Source organism: Vanessa atalanta, chromosome 2, assembly GCF_905147765.1.
Source record: "Vanessa atalanta chromosome 2, ilVanAtal1.2, whole genome shotgun sequence".
NCBI classification, from domain to species: Eukaryota; Metazoa; Arthropoda; class Insecta; order Lepidoptera; family Nymphalidae; genus Vanessa; species Vanessa atalanta.
Window position 1 is genome coordinate 6,722,555 of NC_061872.1, and position 12,583 is coordinate 6,735,137.

At 30.9% G+C, this 12,583-nt stretch overlaps 1 protein-coding gene across 1 annotated transcript; it reads left to right on the top strand.

Annotated features, from left to right (window-relative positions):
* Window positions 1–5,371: 5,371 nt before the first annotated feature.
* On the top strand, window positions 5,372–10,624 carry LOC125073858. The gene is made up of 7 exons (XM_047684943.1): window positions 5,372–5,401; window positions 6,574–6,656; window positions 7,461–7,635; window positions 8,615–8,745; window positions 9,315–9,378; window positions 9,463–9,580; window positions 10,389–10,624. The coding sequence occupies exons 2-7, from the start codon at window positions 6,575–6,577 to the stop codon at window positions 10,590–10,592; spliced, it is 774 nt and encodes a 257-aa protein (XP_047540899.1). The 5' UTR covers window positions 5,372–5,401; window position 6,574; the 3' UTR covers window positions 10,593–10,624.
* Window positions 10,625–12,583: the final 1,959 nt, after the last annotated feature.

Consider the following 12,583-nt stretch of genomic DNA (forward strand, 5'->3'; position numbering starts at 1 on the left):
TATGCGATCTTATAGATTCTATATATTTAAAGACGTAATTATATTTTATGATAAGAGAATAAGAGACCACTTATTAATTTACCAAACTACACATTACTTTGCTTATCACTAAAATCGAATATAAAAGTAATTTAGTTTTGATTATCGGATAATAGACTCAATCTGCTGTATTGATTTTGTTATAATGTTTTCAACTTAATTATATTAGCTTATTAATAATGCAGTAAAAAGATAATATGCAGTTCATTCAAAAATACGCTCACATAAATACAAATGGAGAAATTGGATTATACGGGTTTAAGTTTTTATAAGTGTTAATAATTCATTTTTATTAGCACGCAATGGTTGACTTTAGTCATATTATGTTAAGCTACCAAGCAGCAATGATGACGTAATGAAATATTTTCCATAAGTTGTTATCAGAGGAATAATAACACCGATTTAAGCAGTACAAGGTTACAAGCAAATCTTAATTTCACAGAAAATTCTACGAAGGTATTACACAATCTTCTGGTTTCAGTTTAAATGCTGAGTTTAAAAATGGCGTGCTAACCGGATTAGGAAACTTTGACGTACAAAATACAGAATTCATAAAGGAGGAAATTTCCATTGAATTGTCCATGAATTTTCCACTTATCACTTTTCAAGCAGGTATTGAATGGTATTGAAAAGATAATTTAACTGATAGATTAAATTATTTAATACGTGTTAAAATACTTGGCTACCTGAAGTACTATTCTACTACAACTACTAACTACAGTCCTTTAAATACAACTAGATCAAATTTTCTGAAATCCAAACTTTGCAAATAGTTCCAAATAAATAGAGTTCGATGTGAATTTAATAGTCAGGTGTTCATGTATGTACCTTTGTAAGGTTTTGTGGATTGCCTTATAATATAGCATGTTTTATTAACGCAGATGTGAAATTGCTCCTATATGAGCGTCATAAATATAATATGGTGTAGAAACCAAATAATACAAAGATGTATTTTTTTAAATAATTTAATTTATGCTGAGTAAACGTACAAATCACATGAGATACATACATAGCTACTGAGATGTCCAGTCTTCTATTACTTAGTATTGTAAATTGTTAAAATATTGTTATTATCTATTATAATAAAAACGTCGAAGCATCAAGAGTCTGAAGTTTCCATTCAATTTCTGTTTTGCAAATTCAAATAAAGAATGAAAATGTTAATTTTATATAAGATAACAATAAATTCTTCTTCAGCGTTCGCATTATAGCTTACCTCGAAAAAAAGTTTCCGAACAATTGTGAACAAACAAACTTAAATATACCTAATTAGGTATATTTAAGTTCTGTCAATGAATATATAAAATTACAGTATATATCTTGTATTATATTATTACACTATGACGTTAGGATTATCTTGTTATTATGTAATTTGTATTTATACTTAAATAAATAAATTCCATTGAGTTTATAAATTTAACTGAAATTATATTTTGCAGAAAACTACAAAATGAAGGGAGCTGTTTTGGAAATAATACCAATAGCTGGAAAAGGAATATTTGAGTGAGAAAAACTTATATTACATACATCCTTTCCGAATTGAGGATATTGTCGATTTCCTTTTAGTTAGATAAGATAGGGCTTTAGAATCTTTTATTATCTGCTATACAAAACATATCCGTATACGATTGCTGTTCTTTGCGGAAGCAAAAGACATCGGAAAAAAACCATTGACGGGACATCTGTATGACCAACAGCGACAAAAGTCAGAAGTGGGAATCGTATTCATAGTTAGCCCAGGTGGCAGAATCTGGTCATAGCCTTGGCCAAGCAGAATGGTTTGCCCAAAACAATGATGATGAATAGTCTACAAACATAAAGAAAGATTGTATGCTAGATTATAAACAATATTTGTATTCATAAATGAAATTATTACAAAGAAAATGAAAACATTATCATTGTTTATAAATTAGACTAATTAAATAAAAATGGTATTCGTATTGTTTCTACGCGCCCCTCTATTAGGTATATCTCTATTCCACAATATTATCATCGTATCAGATTTTGCAGTCTAATTAAATGATTTTATTATCTCTGAGCTCGGTCGAATATTAATGCTATGATAGTCGAATAAATAGCATTTATTTATTATAAATTATAGTCTACCTACATAGCACAACAAAGGATACCGTTGATAAACTTTGTGTTTCTGGTAGAGTAGAATAGATCCTTAAAATTAAACAATTAGTTATTCAAATGCCTTAACTTCCACATTATGTAAAATCAGCGAGTAAACATATTTCGAGGAGGTGAGCATAAAGTAACGTTAATATCTTCAGAATCTTATTTCACGGAGTGTTAGAAAATCACCGCTCCAATCCCAAACGAATTAAGCGAAAAGGAATTTAATATATTTCATAATTGGGCATTTGTTTGGGCAAAGTGAGTGGTCATCAATGGCTGCGAAATAAATCGCAACAATTCCTTACAACGCCATTGCGGGACCTATCTTGGAAGCTGAGACGTTATGTATCTTGTGCCTATAGTTTTACGGGCTCAATCACCCTTCAAACCTGAACAAAAACAGCAATACTAAGTATGGCTGTTTGATGGTAGAATATACGATGGGTTATGGTTCCTACCGAGATGTCTTGCATAAAGCCCTACCACCCACTAATGTAAAGTGATATTTGTCTGTCTTCAAAAATCACTCAGAATTTTCGTTTTACTCATGTTCGCTATCATCAACGAACTCATTAAGTCTTTAATAATCTTTTACAGAAACGCATTTTGACATATTTTTTTTAATTTAGCAAGAGTGCCAGCTTTCTGGGTGGAATACGGCTAATTATTTATTTTTTTAAGTCGAAGCGAGTGTTTGTAAGTCCTATAAAACTATAACATTATTTCACACACAGGTTCCAAATACACAATCTGACAATATCAGGAAAGTTCTACTTGAAGCAGTCGGACGATGAAACATCCATATTAATTAAGGAAATTTCTAATTCTCAATTCAGCATACAACAAATTGACGTAAGTATAACAGTGCCTATGTTATTTATCGTAAGTACCAATTAGTTCGCGATAGCCAAATGTTGCTATGCGATAAGTTTTTTTAAATTTAGTAGGTCAATCAATTTGTAACACAGACCTGAATGGCCATTGACCTAAGACTTTTCAGGACTTATAAAATCACGTAGTTGTGTACCCTTGAAGAACATGCCTTGAAAACAAATTCTATATTCAATTTGCTGACAAATTTAATTGGTTGTCTATGTGGATATATTCATCTCTTGTTCTACCGCATACGTCGATAAAACTATTAACTTTATTAGTTATATTTTGTGACCAAATTTTTGCAAATATTTCCAGAGTATGATTTAGAAATTTGACTATTTTATGTTTGTGAATTTTTTTTTGTCTAAGTTTATGTATTTATATTAATCATTTATTTACTTATTACCCTTGAGCAGCTCGGCAACTTCTACAAATATATGGGCGTAGAAATCAATTTTTTATGATTAAGTCGCGTAATAAAACATAGATACATACATTTTTTTAAATTTAACTGACAACGATAAAATCTTCCAGGTTCTAAAGATGTATAGTATTTTCAACTATGTAGATAAAAATATCTTATTAAAAAATGAAAATACTTTTTTAATTCATGTCAATGCAAACGAACTCACGGGCTGACATCTTGTCGTCCGTGTATTGTTATGCAATGTATTTGTACGATTCAAATGCAGTTCATTGTTCACGCTCTATCTCTCCCACTCTATCGGCCACAGTTTGTTAAAGACGTTAAATCTATTCTAATTTATTACCATATTATTTTTATTTGTTCATTCTTAATTCATTGATTTTTAATACCTTAGATTAGTAGAGCCTAAGGCATATTATAAATACGAAAGTTAGTACGGTTGCTATGACGTGTTAAGAAATCAACCGATCGTAATTAATTCTTGTTTTACATGTATGTAGAAAAAGACATGAATACCACCTAAAGTCCAAAATTTACATTTAATTTGGTAGCGAGATTTTTTTTAATGTTAAATCGATTAAATAAATTATTTTTCTGTTTCTTGCAGTCTCATGTGGAATTCGACAATAATATAGATGACATCGCAAACGCTATTGTAACGGATCTCTTAGCGGGCTACATTAATCGCTTCAATCAGTTTTTCGTTAAAACATACGGAGAAAGTTGTATCGATTTGATTAACCATTTCCTTAACAACTTCGACTCTTGGCAAATATTGGCGACTCTACTTTAAGTATAAATAGTGTACTGCTGTAAATATATTATTTAAAAATTTTAATTTGTATGTTTACTTCTCCTTTATCATATAAATAATATATAATTAAATAGAATAAATTGTAATATACGGCAGATTGAAGATTGTCTACATTTTATTTATAAATTGTGACTGCGAGTGACCGTAGCGCTATCCTGTTTGGACAAACTTAAAATATGAAATGTTTAAACCAAAGAGTAATATATGACGTTGTCTATAATTATTATAACGTTATAGGACATGCGCATCAAAATAGCGTTACACTGTGAATCGGTATTCAACATGGTACGAGTGAGATAGCAAGTATGTTAAGAAATTAGATAAAAATAGTGGAATAACAGCATGTAAATTTCCGCCTGCTGGGCAGCTTTCCTCTCCTTTTCAGGAGTAGATTTGAAGCTCATTCCAACATATTTATACGACGTTTCCTGTCACCACCGAGTTTTAGATAATACCTAAATAAACAATTATTGTACAACATCACATACATTACTTTGATCCCAATGTAAGTAGCTAAAGCACTTGTGTTATGTAAAATCAGAAGACAACATAGAAAACTAATGAACTTTTTCTACATCGACTCGACCGGGAATCGAACTCGGGACCTCGGAGGTCGAGTAAGGTCGAGTTTTCATGGGTACGCCACTCCGAGGTCGGGATCGATTCCAGGACGAGTCGATTTGTCTTGAGTGTGGGTGTTTGTGGTACCGTCGCGTCGTTACTTCTGATTTTCCATAGCACAAGTGCTTTAGCTACTTACATTGGGATCAGAGTAATGTATGTGATGTTGTGCAATATTTATATTTATTTATATATTTATGTATTGTTGCTTGGCAGTAAAATGTATGATGAGTGGATAATGTCTACCCAGAGGGTCTTGCATAAAGCCCTACAACTAAGTAAAATCAATACTTATCAACAAATATCCCAATAGTAATATTAATAAACAACTGATCAATAACACCGATATAATTGCTATCATAATATAATATGTCTTGATAAATCCCAAATCTCAAAAAAAATATACAATTTAGGTATAAATACATCTAATTAAACGATAACGTATAGTTTTGATTTTATTATTTGTGTAACGATCACTCTATCACTTGGTGAAGCGTAAGGTAAGTTAATTAAAAAAAAATTGTCATGATTTTTTAATCATAATAATTAAAAACAATATAAATATATATAATTGCTATTAATTTTTCCGGTTTCAATAACGTTTCTTAAAGAGGAATGTTCAATATGTTTCGGAGAAGATGTACGGTTCCCACCGTCAAGGAGTTGATTTTGTCGGAAAATAACGTTACGAAAATCGCAATAAGTAAATAAAATTATACTATATTTGCGAATAAAGTATTTCACTACTAGCTTGTTGCATTGTAATGTGATAAAAGATATTTTTACTTGGGATCTATTAAAAATAATTGAAAACTAGTTCAGCGATGTACAGGTCGGGTTGTCTAGTTAAGCTCCTATTCGTAAGTCAAACCCCTTACCGGCCATCCTTGGGCTAATGTCGCCCCCACTCTTAACTGAAAGAAGTTTATTAATATTCCTATTTTCCCCTAATAAATTACTTTTTGTGACAGTTTATTTTATGTATATATACATATGTATATAAATATTTTTTATAGTCTTTAATCGCCTCCAAATGTTAAGTAGTTTTATTTCTTTACATTTTTATTTAACTATATTATCGTTTTATAAAAAATGGGTTAAATGGTAATACAATTTTAATATACATGTTTTTCAGTAAGAAAAATTTTTAGATGTATACATATTTATTTCCATATACAATTATATTATTGATATACATAAAATGTTAATAAAAAAATGGTATGAATAGCCATTACTAAATAAAAATGGAATCTAATTAACCTTGAAAATCTATCTACATTTATACGGATATCATCGAAATCATAACAAGTCTCGTTTTTTATCAACAATCAGAAACGTACCAGTATATCAATTATAATCATATTTATATAATATCTACACTAACAACATTAAAGTGAGCAACAAAAGCATCATACTTATTCCATTTAATTATATATAAATTCCAAAAACATATCCTAAACTATGATCACCTAAAATATCTGAAAAATTATATTTTCACATGAATGTACATAGGCACTTTAATGTTTTGTGCGTTATAATAATAAAACAAAATATTACTATAAATGATTTAAACATGGAGTTAATGTCAGCATTATTAAAGTTACATTACGTAATTTTCTAATCAAACGTTATTACGATTTATTTTATTCTTTCAACGACATGTCCGTTTCAGAATGAAATTATTGTTAGTTATCGCATTGTGCGGTTTTGTGACAGCCGCCCCCAATGTCCAGAAACATGAAGTTATTGTCGTGGGTATGTCTTTTACTTAAGTTTAAAAGTGTTTGTTTATTTACTAGTTATAATAAACTTTATTATTAGCCAATTACATTTAAATTGAAATTACCAAACTTGTACATAGATATCGTTCATTTAATTGGTTTTCAATCTACCCCTAATACACCTGCTTCTACCCCTGCTTTTTTCATGTTAACAAAAATGAGTTATATTTTTAAATTTCTAATACGTTTATATTTTGTTCAATAAAACCTAATTTAATAAATTTGATAAAAGTTTGGCTACAACTGGGTGTGTGTGTAAGACAGCCAACCTGTAACCCCCCTGGTGTTGCAGATGTCCATGGGCGGTGGTAATCACTTTCCATCAGGTGAGCCTCCTGCTCGTTTGCCCACTAAATCATTAAAAAAAAAAATAAGATTTAAAGTTTTTTATTCTCAAAACAAAATGTCAATTACATGTGAACAACATAAGTAAATACTTACAAAAATTGTCTCCACGTTATTAGAAATAAATACAGGTTACAAGTGTAGTTATATTTATTTATTTATTTTATGATATACCTGATGTTGAATGGTTACCATTGCCCTGGATTGCCATAGACACTGGCGTAGCAAGACAGAACAATAACCATTCTTGACTCGGCCCATGCGCCACCAACCCTGGTAACTAAGATGCTATGTACATTGTGTCTGTAGTTATCCATTAATAGTATTATGTAAATTATGGATAACAAAGATTTTTATTAAAATAAGATTTAAACGTACTTCACATCTTATTTTTTGTTTATTTACTAACATAAACATATTTATTTATTTTTAGACAACCTGCCAAATGAGATAGAGAATCAGAACTGGATGGTAGATATTCTAATTAATCAGTTGATCAACATTATTCGTTCGTTCATCAATAATGGCATCGGAATCATTGGCATCCCACCACTGGATCCTCTGACTCTAGACAACTTCCATTTAGATATCCCTGCTGGGCTTATCAAGTAAGTATCGAGAATCTAAATAATGTATTTTTAAATAATAATTAAAACCTGTGTCAATAATAAAGATTTAATGTTGAACTCACGAACTGGATGGTCAGAAAAAATATCGCGAAATTGAATGACTTTGATTTATAATTTCAAACGCGTTATTTGGTAACTAGTACTATAAACGATTTCTGGTAAAAAAGGCTGTTTTGTGAAATTTATTCAGTATGCGATGCGGTAGACAAATTACTTTAACGTTTAAACTTTGAACAAAAGAAAAAATTGGGAGCATTTATTTTGGCATCGAGAGCAATTATGTTTTCTATAATTTCTTAAAATCTCTTGCATAATCTAATTTAATAACATCTTAAGCAAACACAGATTCAACTCATTACGTAATTTATGAAAAATAATTTAATGTTTGTTGTACCCATACTAACTTCTGTGATTCACGCTATTTATTATGTAATACATAGTTCATTGACAGACGTTATAAAATATCGATTTTTGAAAAAATATATATATATATATATATATATATATATATATGCCAATAACGAAGCTACTCAAAAAAGAGATACTTTTGAAAATTCTTTTTTTTTATCAATTTGACAATTCTGCTCGAAATATTAATTCGCAATCATGAAGTTTGAAAACAATATATTACTTGGTGGTAGGGCTTTGTGCAAGCCCGTCTGGGTAGGTACCACCCACTCATCAGATATTCTACCGCCAAATAACAGTACTCTGTATTGTTGTGTTCCGGCTAGAAGGCTGAGTGAGCCAGTGTAATCACAGGCACAAGGGACATAACATCTTAGTTCCCGAGGTTGGTGGCGCATAGGTGATGTAAGGAATGGTTAATATTTCTTACAGCGCCTTTGTCTATGGGCGGTGGTGACTACTTAGCATCACGTGGCCCATATGCTCGTCCGCCAATTAAATTGTACCAAATTTTTATACGGCGAGTAAAGCTTTTCCTTTCCTTTCATAGCCTAGATTTGCAGTTAGAAAACATCCTAGTAGCCGGCTTGGGCAGTTTTGTGGTTCACAAAAGCAAACTCGATTTGAAAGATCTCTCATTTGATGTCGACGTGTCTGTACCTCGACTGGAGATCAAGGCTGGTATGTAAAATACTTACTACTATTACTGATACTCATATACTCGTCATCTTCTGCGAAGTGCAAGGCGAGGCAAATCCGGGATCTTGTCCTCGTAAAAGGAAAGCATGTAGCTTGTTTTACACTATTCCAGCGCAAGCCGATACAGTTTCGTCTCGATGTTTTTCAGAAGCGCGCACGAGATTAAAGATTAAGAGTATACAAATAAAATAATCTTACATCTTATTATTTATTTATAATAATTCAAATGTAAGTGGAGCTAACTATATTTCATGACTTTCGATTACTCGTTTATGTATATACTGCCACTTGCCTTAGGTTTGGAAAATAAATATACAATCTACGAAATATTTATTTTTAAATAAATAATAATTGTAAATTATATCTAGCCACTAGCCGCAGATCTTAAGGTCCGATAAGGGTTCTTCTATCAGAAAATTCTCTGGAAGTTGGAAGTGTGTACAATCCCGTACCTCGGAAAGCACGTAAAGCCGTTGGTTCTGCGCCTAAACTTAATAAAATCTATTAAAATTTGATAAAAAATACAAACACGTTAAAAAATTATATTGCAGGGCTATACAATCTAACTGGAGACCTGTTGACCGCAATTCCTATTTACGGAGAAGGAAAAGCCGAGTAAGTATAGAAATAAATATTTGTAATCTACATAACATCATTTACAAATACATAAATTAATATTTTCAAATGTTATTCTTATAGGTTTATCGTCGAGGATTTTAGAATAAAGGCTACATTTTTCTTAAAACAGTCAGATGACGAAAAATCTGTAATAATCGATCGGATTGAAGGAGCAACATTTGAAATTCCTTCTTTTAAGGTACTTTGATTTTTTGTTTATAATACTTTTCATTCATTTCATCCTTCATTTTTTTTAACAACTGGAAAGGCTCGCGTGGATACTTCTCCTCTACTACCTCGACTTTTCAAAGACATGGCTATTATGTCTTACTTTATCAAAAAGCTGAAGTCTGTTTAACTTAAACTGTTATGTACTTGTGTGTGCAACTGTTATTACTGGCGCACTGGCTTCTAAACGGAATACGAGACATAAGGAATTATTATATTACTGTTCGTGTCGAATATAAAGTTATAAACTAATAACGAACCTTACAATAGTCGCTTAAGATATGTCATATTTAACAACTCAGCTTGGTTATAAGCAACATTATATCTCCTCTCGGAAAATGGTATCATTCGACGCCAAACTTTAACACCGCGCTCTCTCATTGGTCAAATAAAAAAGAGCGCGCTCTCCTGTCCTCTTGGTACACACGTCTGTAGCTTTTTTTGAAATACTCTCAGAAAGAGATGTTACACATTATAACACGTGGACAATGTATATGGAGCATCCTAAACCTATTTTTAAAGACACTAAATACAATTGTATACAAGCTACAATCTGTCTCGTGAGTCGTAGTCTAATGATAACCAGTAAAACCAATAATTATTGAGAAAAATAATTAATCTAAAAGGATTTTTTTTCATAAACTGGAATATTATGATAATACTAATAAATTACATTAGTCTTTTTAAACAAACATATTTTTAGACAAAATTATGGATATTGAATACTTATTCCAAAAAATTAAATTATAATGGTTATTTAAATGTTTTACTAATTTCAGTCAAATTTGGATGGAGCAATCGGCGGAGGTGACATAGACGCTATTGTGAACGCGATCGTGGAAGAAGTTCTCGTGGACTACGTGATTCGCTTCCGTGGTGCCATCTCCAACATTGCGACTCTGCTGATCATCGTCATCGGAAATCCTATTTTAGAACTTTTTGATACCTGGCAATTCATCGCCTCTCTCCTACCTCGCGCATAAAATATAATAATAAATCGACATTTATAAATTCCTTCTGTTAATATATTATTATTGGAAACTAATATTTTATTTCTACAATAAGTTATTTTAAATACTTAATTCTAAAATATGTTTTTATAATGCATTATATTAATATTAATGATTATGATAACGCTAGTGCAAAAATTTAAAACATTAAACAAAGAAATAGACAATTATAGTAGTAATAAAAGTTTCATAAACTGTAGGTCTATTATTTATTTGAACCAATAACACAGAATATATTTTTCGACACTGAAACATATGAAAAATAAATGGTACTTCATATCATGTTAATCACCACACTTCGCGACACACCTTATAAATATCCATCTGATACCCTTCCGGACATGGGATCTCTTCGACTGGGGAATCTTCATATTCTATATTTCTTATGATTACATCGTATTCTTGTATAGGCTCATCGAAAGAATAGATGACATCTTGTCGAACAATAGATGCGCTCGCGCTACTTCGCCTCATTAATATGACGAATATTATAAAAAATAATATTTTCGTCCGCATTTTGAATTAAACAAATTGGACCGATGAGATGCAAATGACTGAATGATTGCGAGCGTTATCGAGGATGCATGAAGGTCAAATGCCTACTTCCGTTCAAATAGCCCACGCGAGTGTCGGCCAAAGAAATAAGTATTCAAATTTCTAAATGATCTCGAATTTTTTATAGATACGTTCGAATAAAAGCAGGAGGATTCTTTGGTATTCGTATTACTAATCTTTAAATATAAGTATAGTAAGTAGTTAGAGGTCGAACACATATTAACATAACATATATTCTCTCTAAATTGTAAAAATATCATTGATCAGAAGATAAATAACTCTCTTATATAGAGAGACTTCTAGTATACAGATACAATATTTCTTTTCCAGCATATCCGTATTATAGTTAGGTAAGGTCCATCTCAAAGGAGTTTGTTCGTAGATAACATAAGAACCGGTTAACCAAAATTTACCTTCAAGAATTAATTGTTTATGATTCAATATATACGTTTTATATGACTCGACTTTCGATCACTATGTTTGATTATATTAAGTACATAAATTGTCAAGTTAAATTTTACTTAATATTTTAAAATAACGATTTAAATTAATCTAACCGAAAAATATTTCAAATATCGCGAATGGCATAATATACTTACACGAGTAATGATTTTTTAAATGAATACTTATAGATGTTATTTGTTTTTTTTATATAATATATTTGGTCTGGCAACTAATGGACCACCTAATTGTAAATTAAAGCATTTCTTACATCACCAATGCTCTAAAAATTTGGGAACTAAGATTTTATGTCCCTTGTGCCTGTTCTTTACATGAACTCACACACCCAACAAACCGCCACAAAAAAAAGGAAAGTGTTATTTAGCGGTGGAATACGTCATGACTATGTGGTACCTACCCAGAAGGACCGGTTCAACCCCTACTACCAATTAAAACAAGTTTATTATACGGAATTACCTTTTAACCTTTCCTGCACTTAATATGCCAACAAATGCCAATGAATTTTCAAAAACACCGTAACAGTTTGCTGTTATTTATAAAATCGGTATATGATTAAATACCGATTTTCATATTTCTAACTTTCAAAAATATCAATCTTCCATACAAAGTTTCATCCTAAGTTCCTCTTTCTTACGTGACAAATTTTCAAAAAATCTTTAAAATTTTTTTAGCTCATTAACATAAGTCTAAAAACCGATTTTCATATTTCTAGCAACTGTTATGACGAATTTCCATACAAGCTTTCATTTCCCTTAGGATGAACTTTGAAAAAACTTCTCTTAACTCTCACCTACATTCCATAAGAATTTTTTGTGCAAAATTTCATCCTGTTAGGCCAATCTATCTGTTACTATAATATACAAGATATTTCGTCATATTATTTTTAAAACGGTGTCCTAAATTCCCAAATTTGCCGTAAAAACTTTTTTGCAAAACGTATTCTGTGA

Bases quoted from the DNA above. Each gene is read 5' to 3' on its own strand.
- LOC125073858 (XM_047684943.1), top strand. From the start codon at position 6,575: ATGAAATTATTGTTAGTTATCGCATTGTGCGGTTTTGTGACAGCCGCC. The intron at 8,746-9,314 runs GTATGTAAAATA...ATTATATTGCAG, and splicing joins TCGACTGGAGATCAAGGCTG to GGCTATACAATCTAACTGGA. The intron at 9,581-10,388 runs GTACTTTGATTT...TACTAATTTCAG, and splicing joins TTGAAATTCCTTCTTTTAAG to TCAAATTTGGATGGAGCAAT.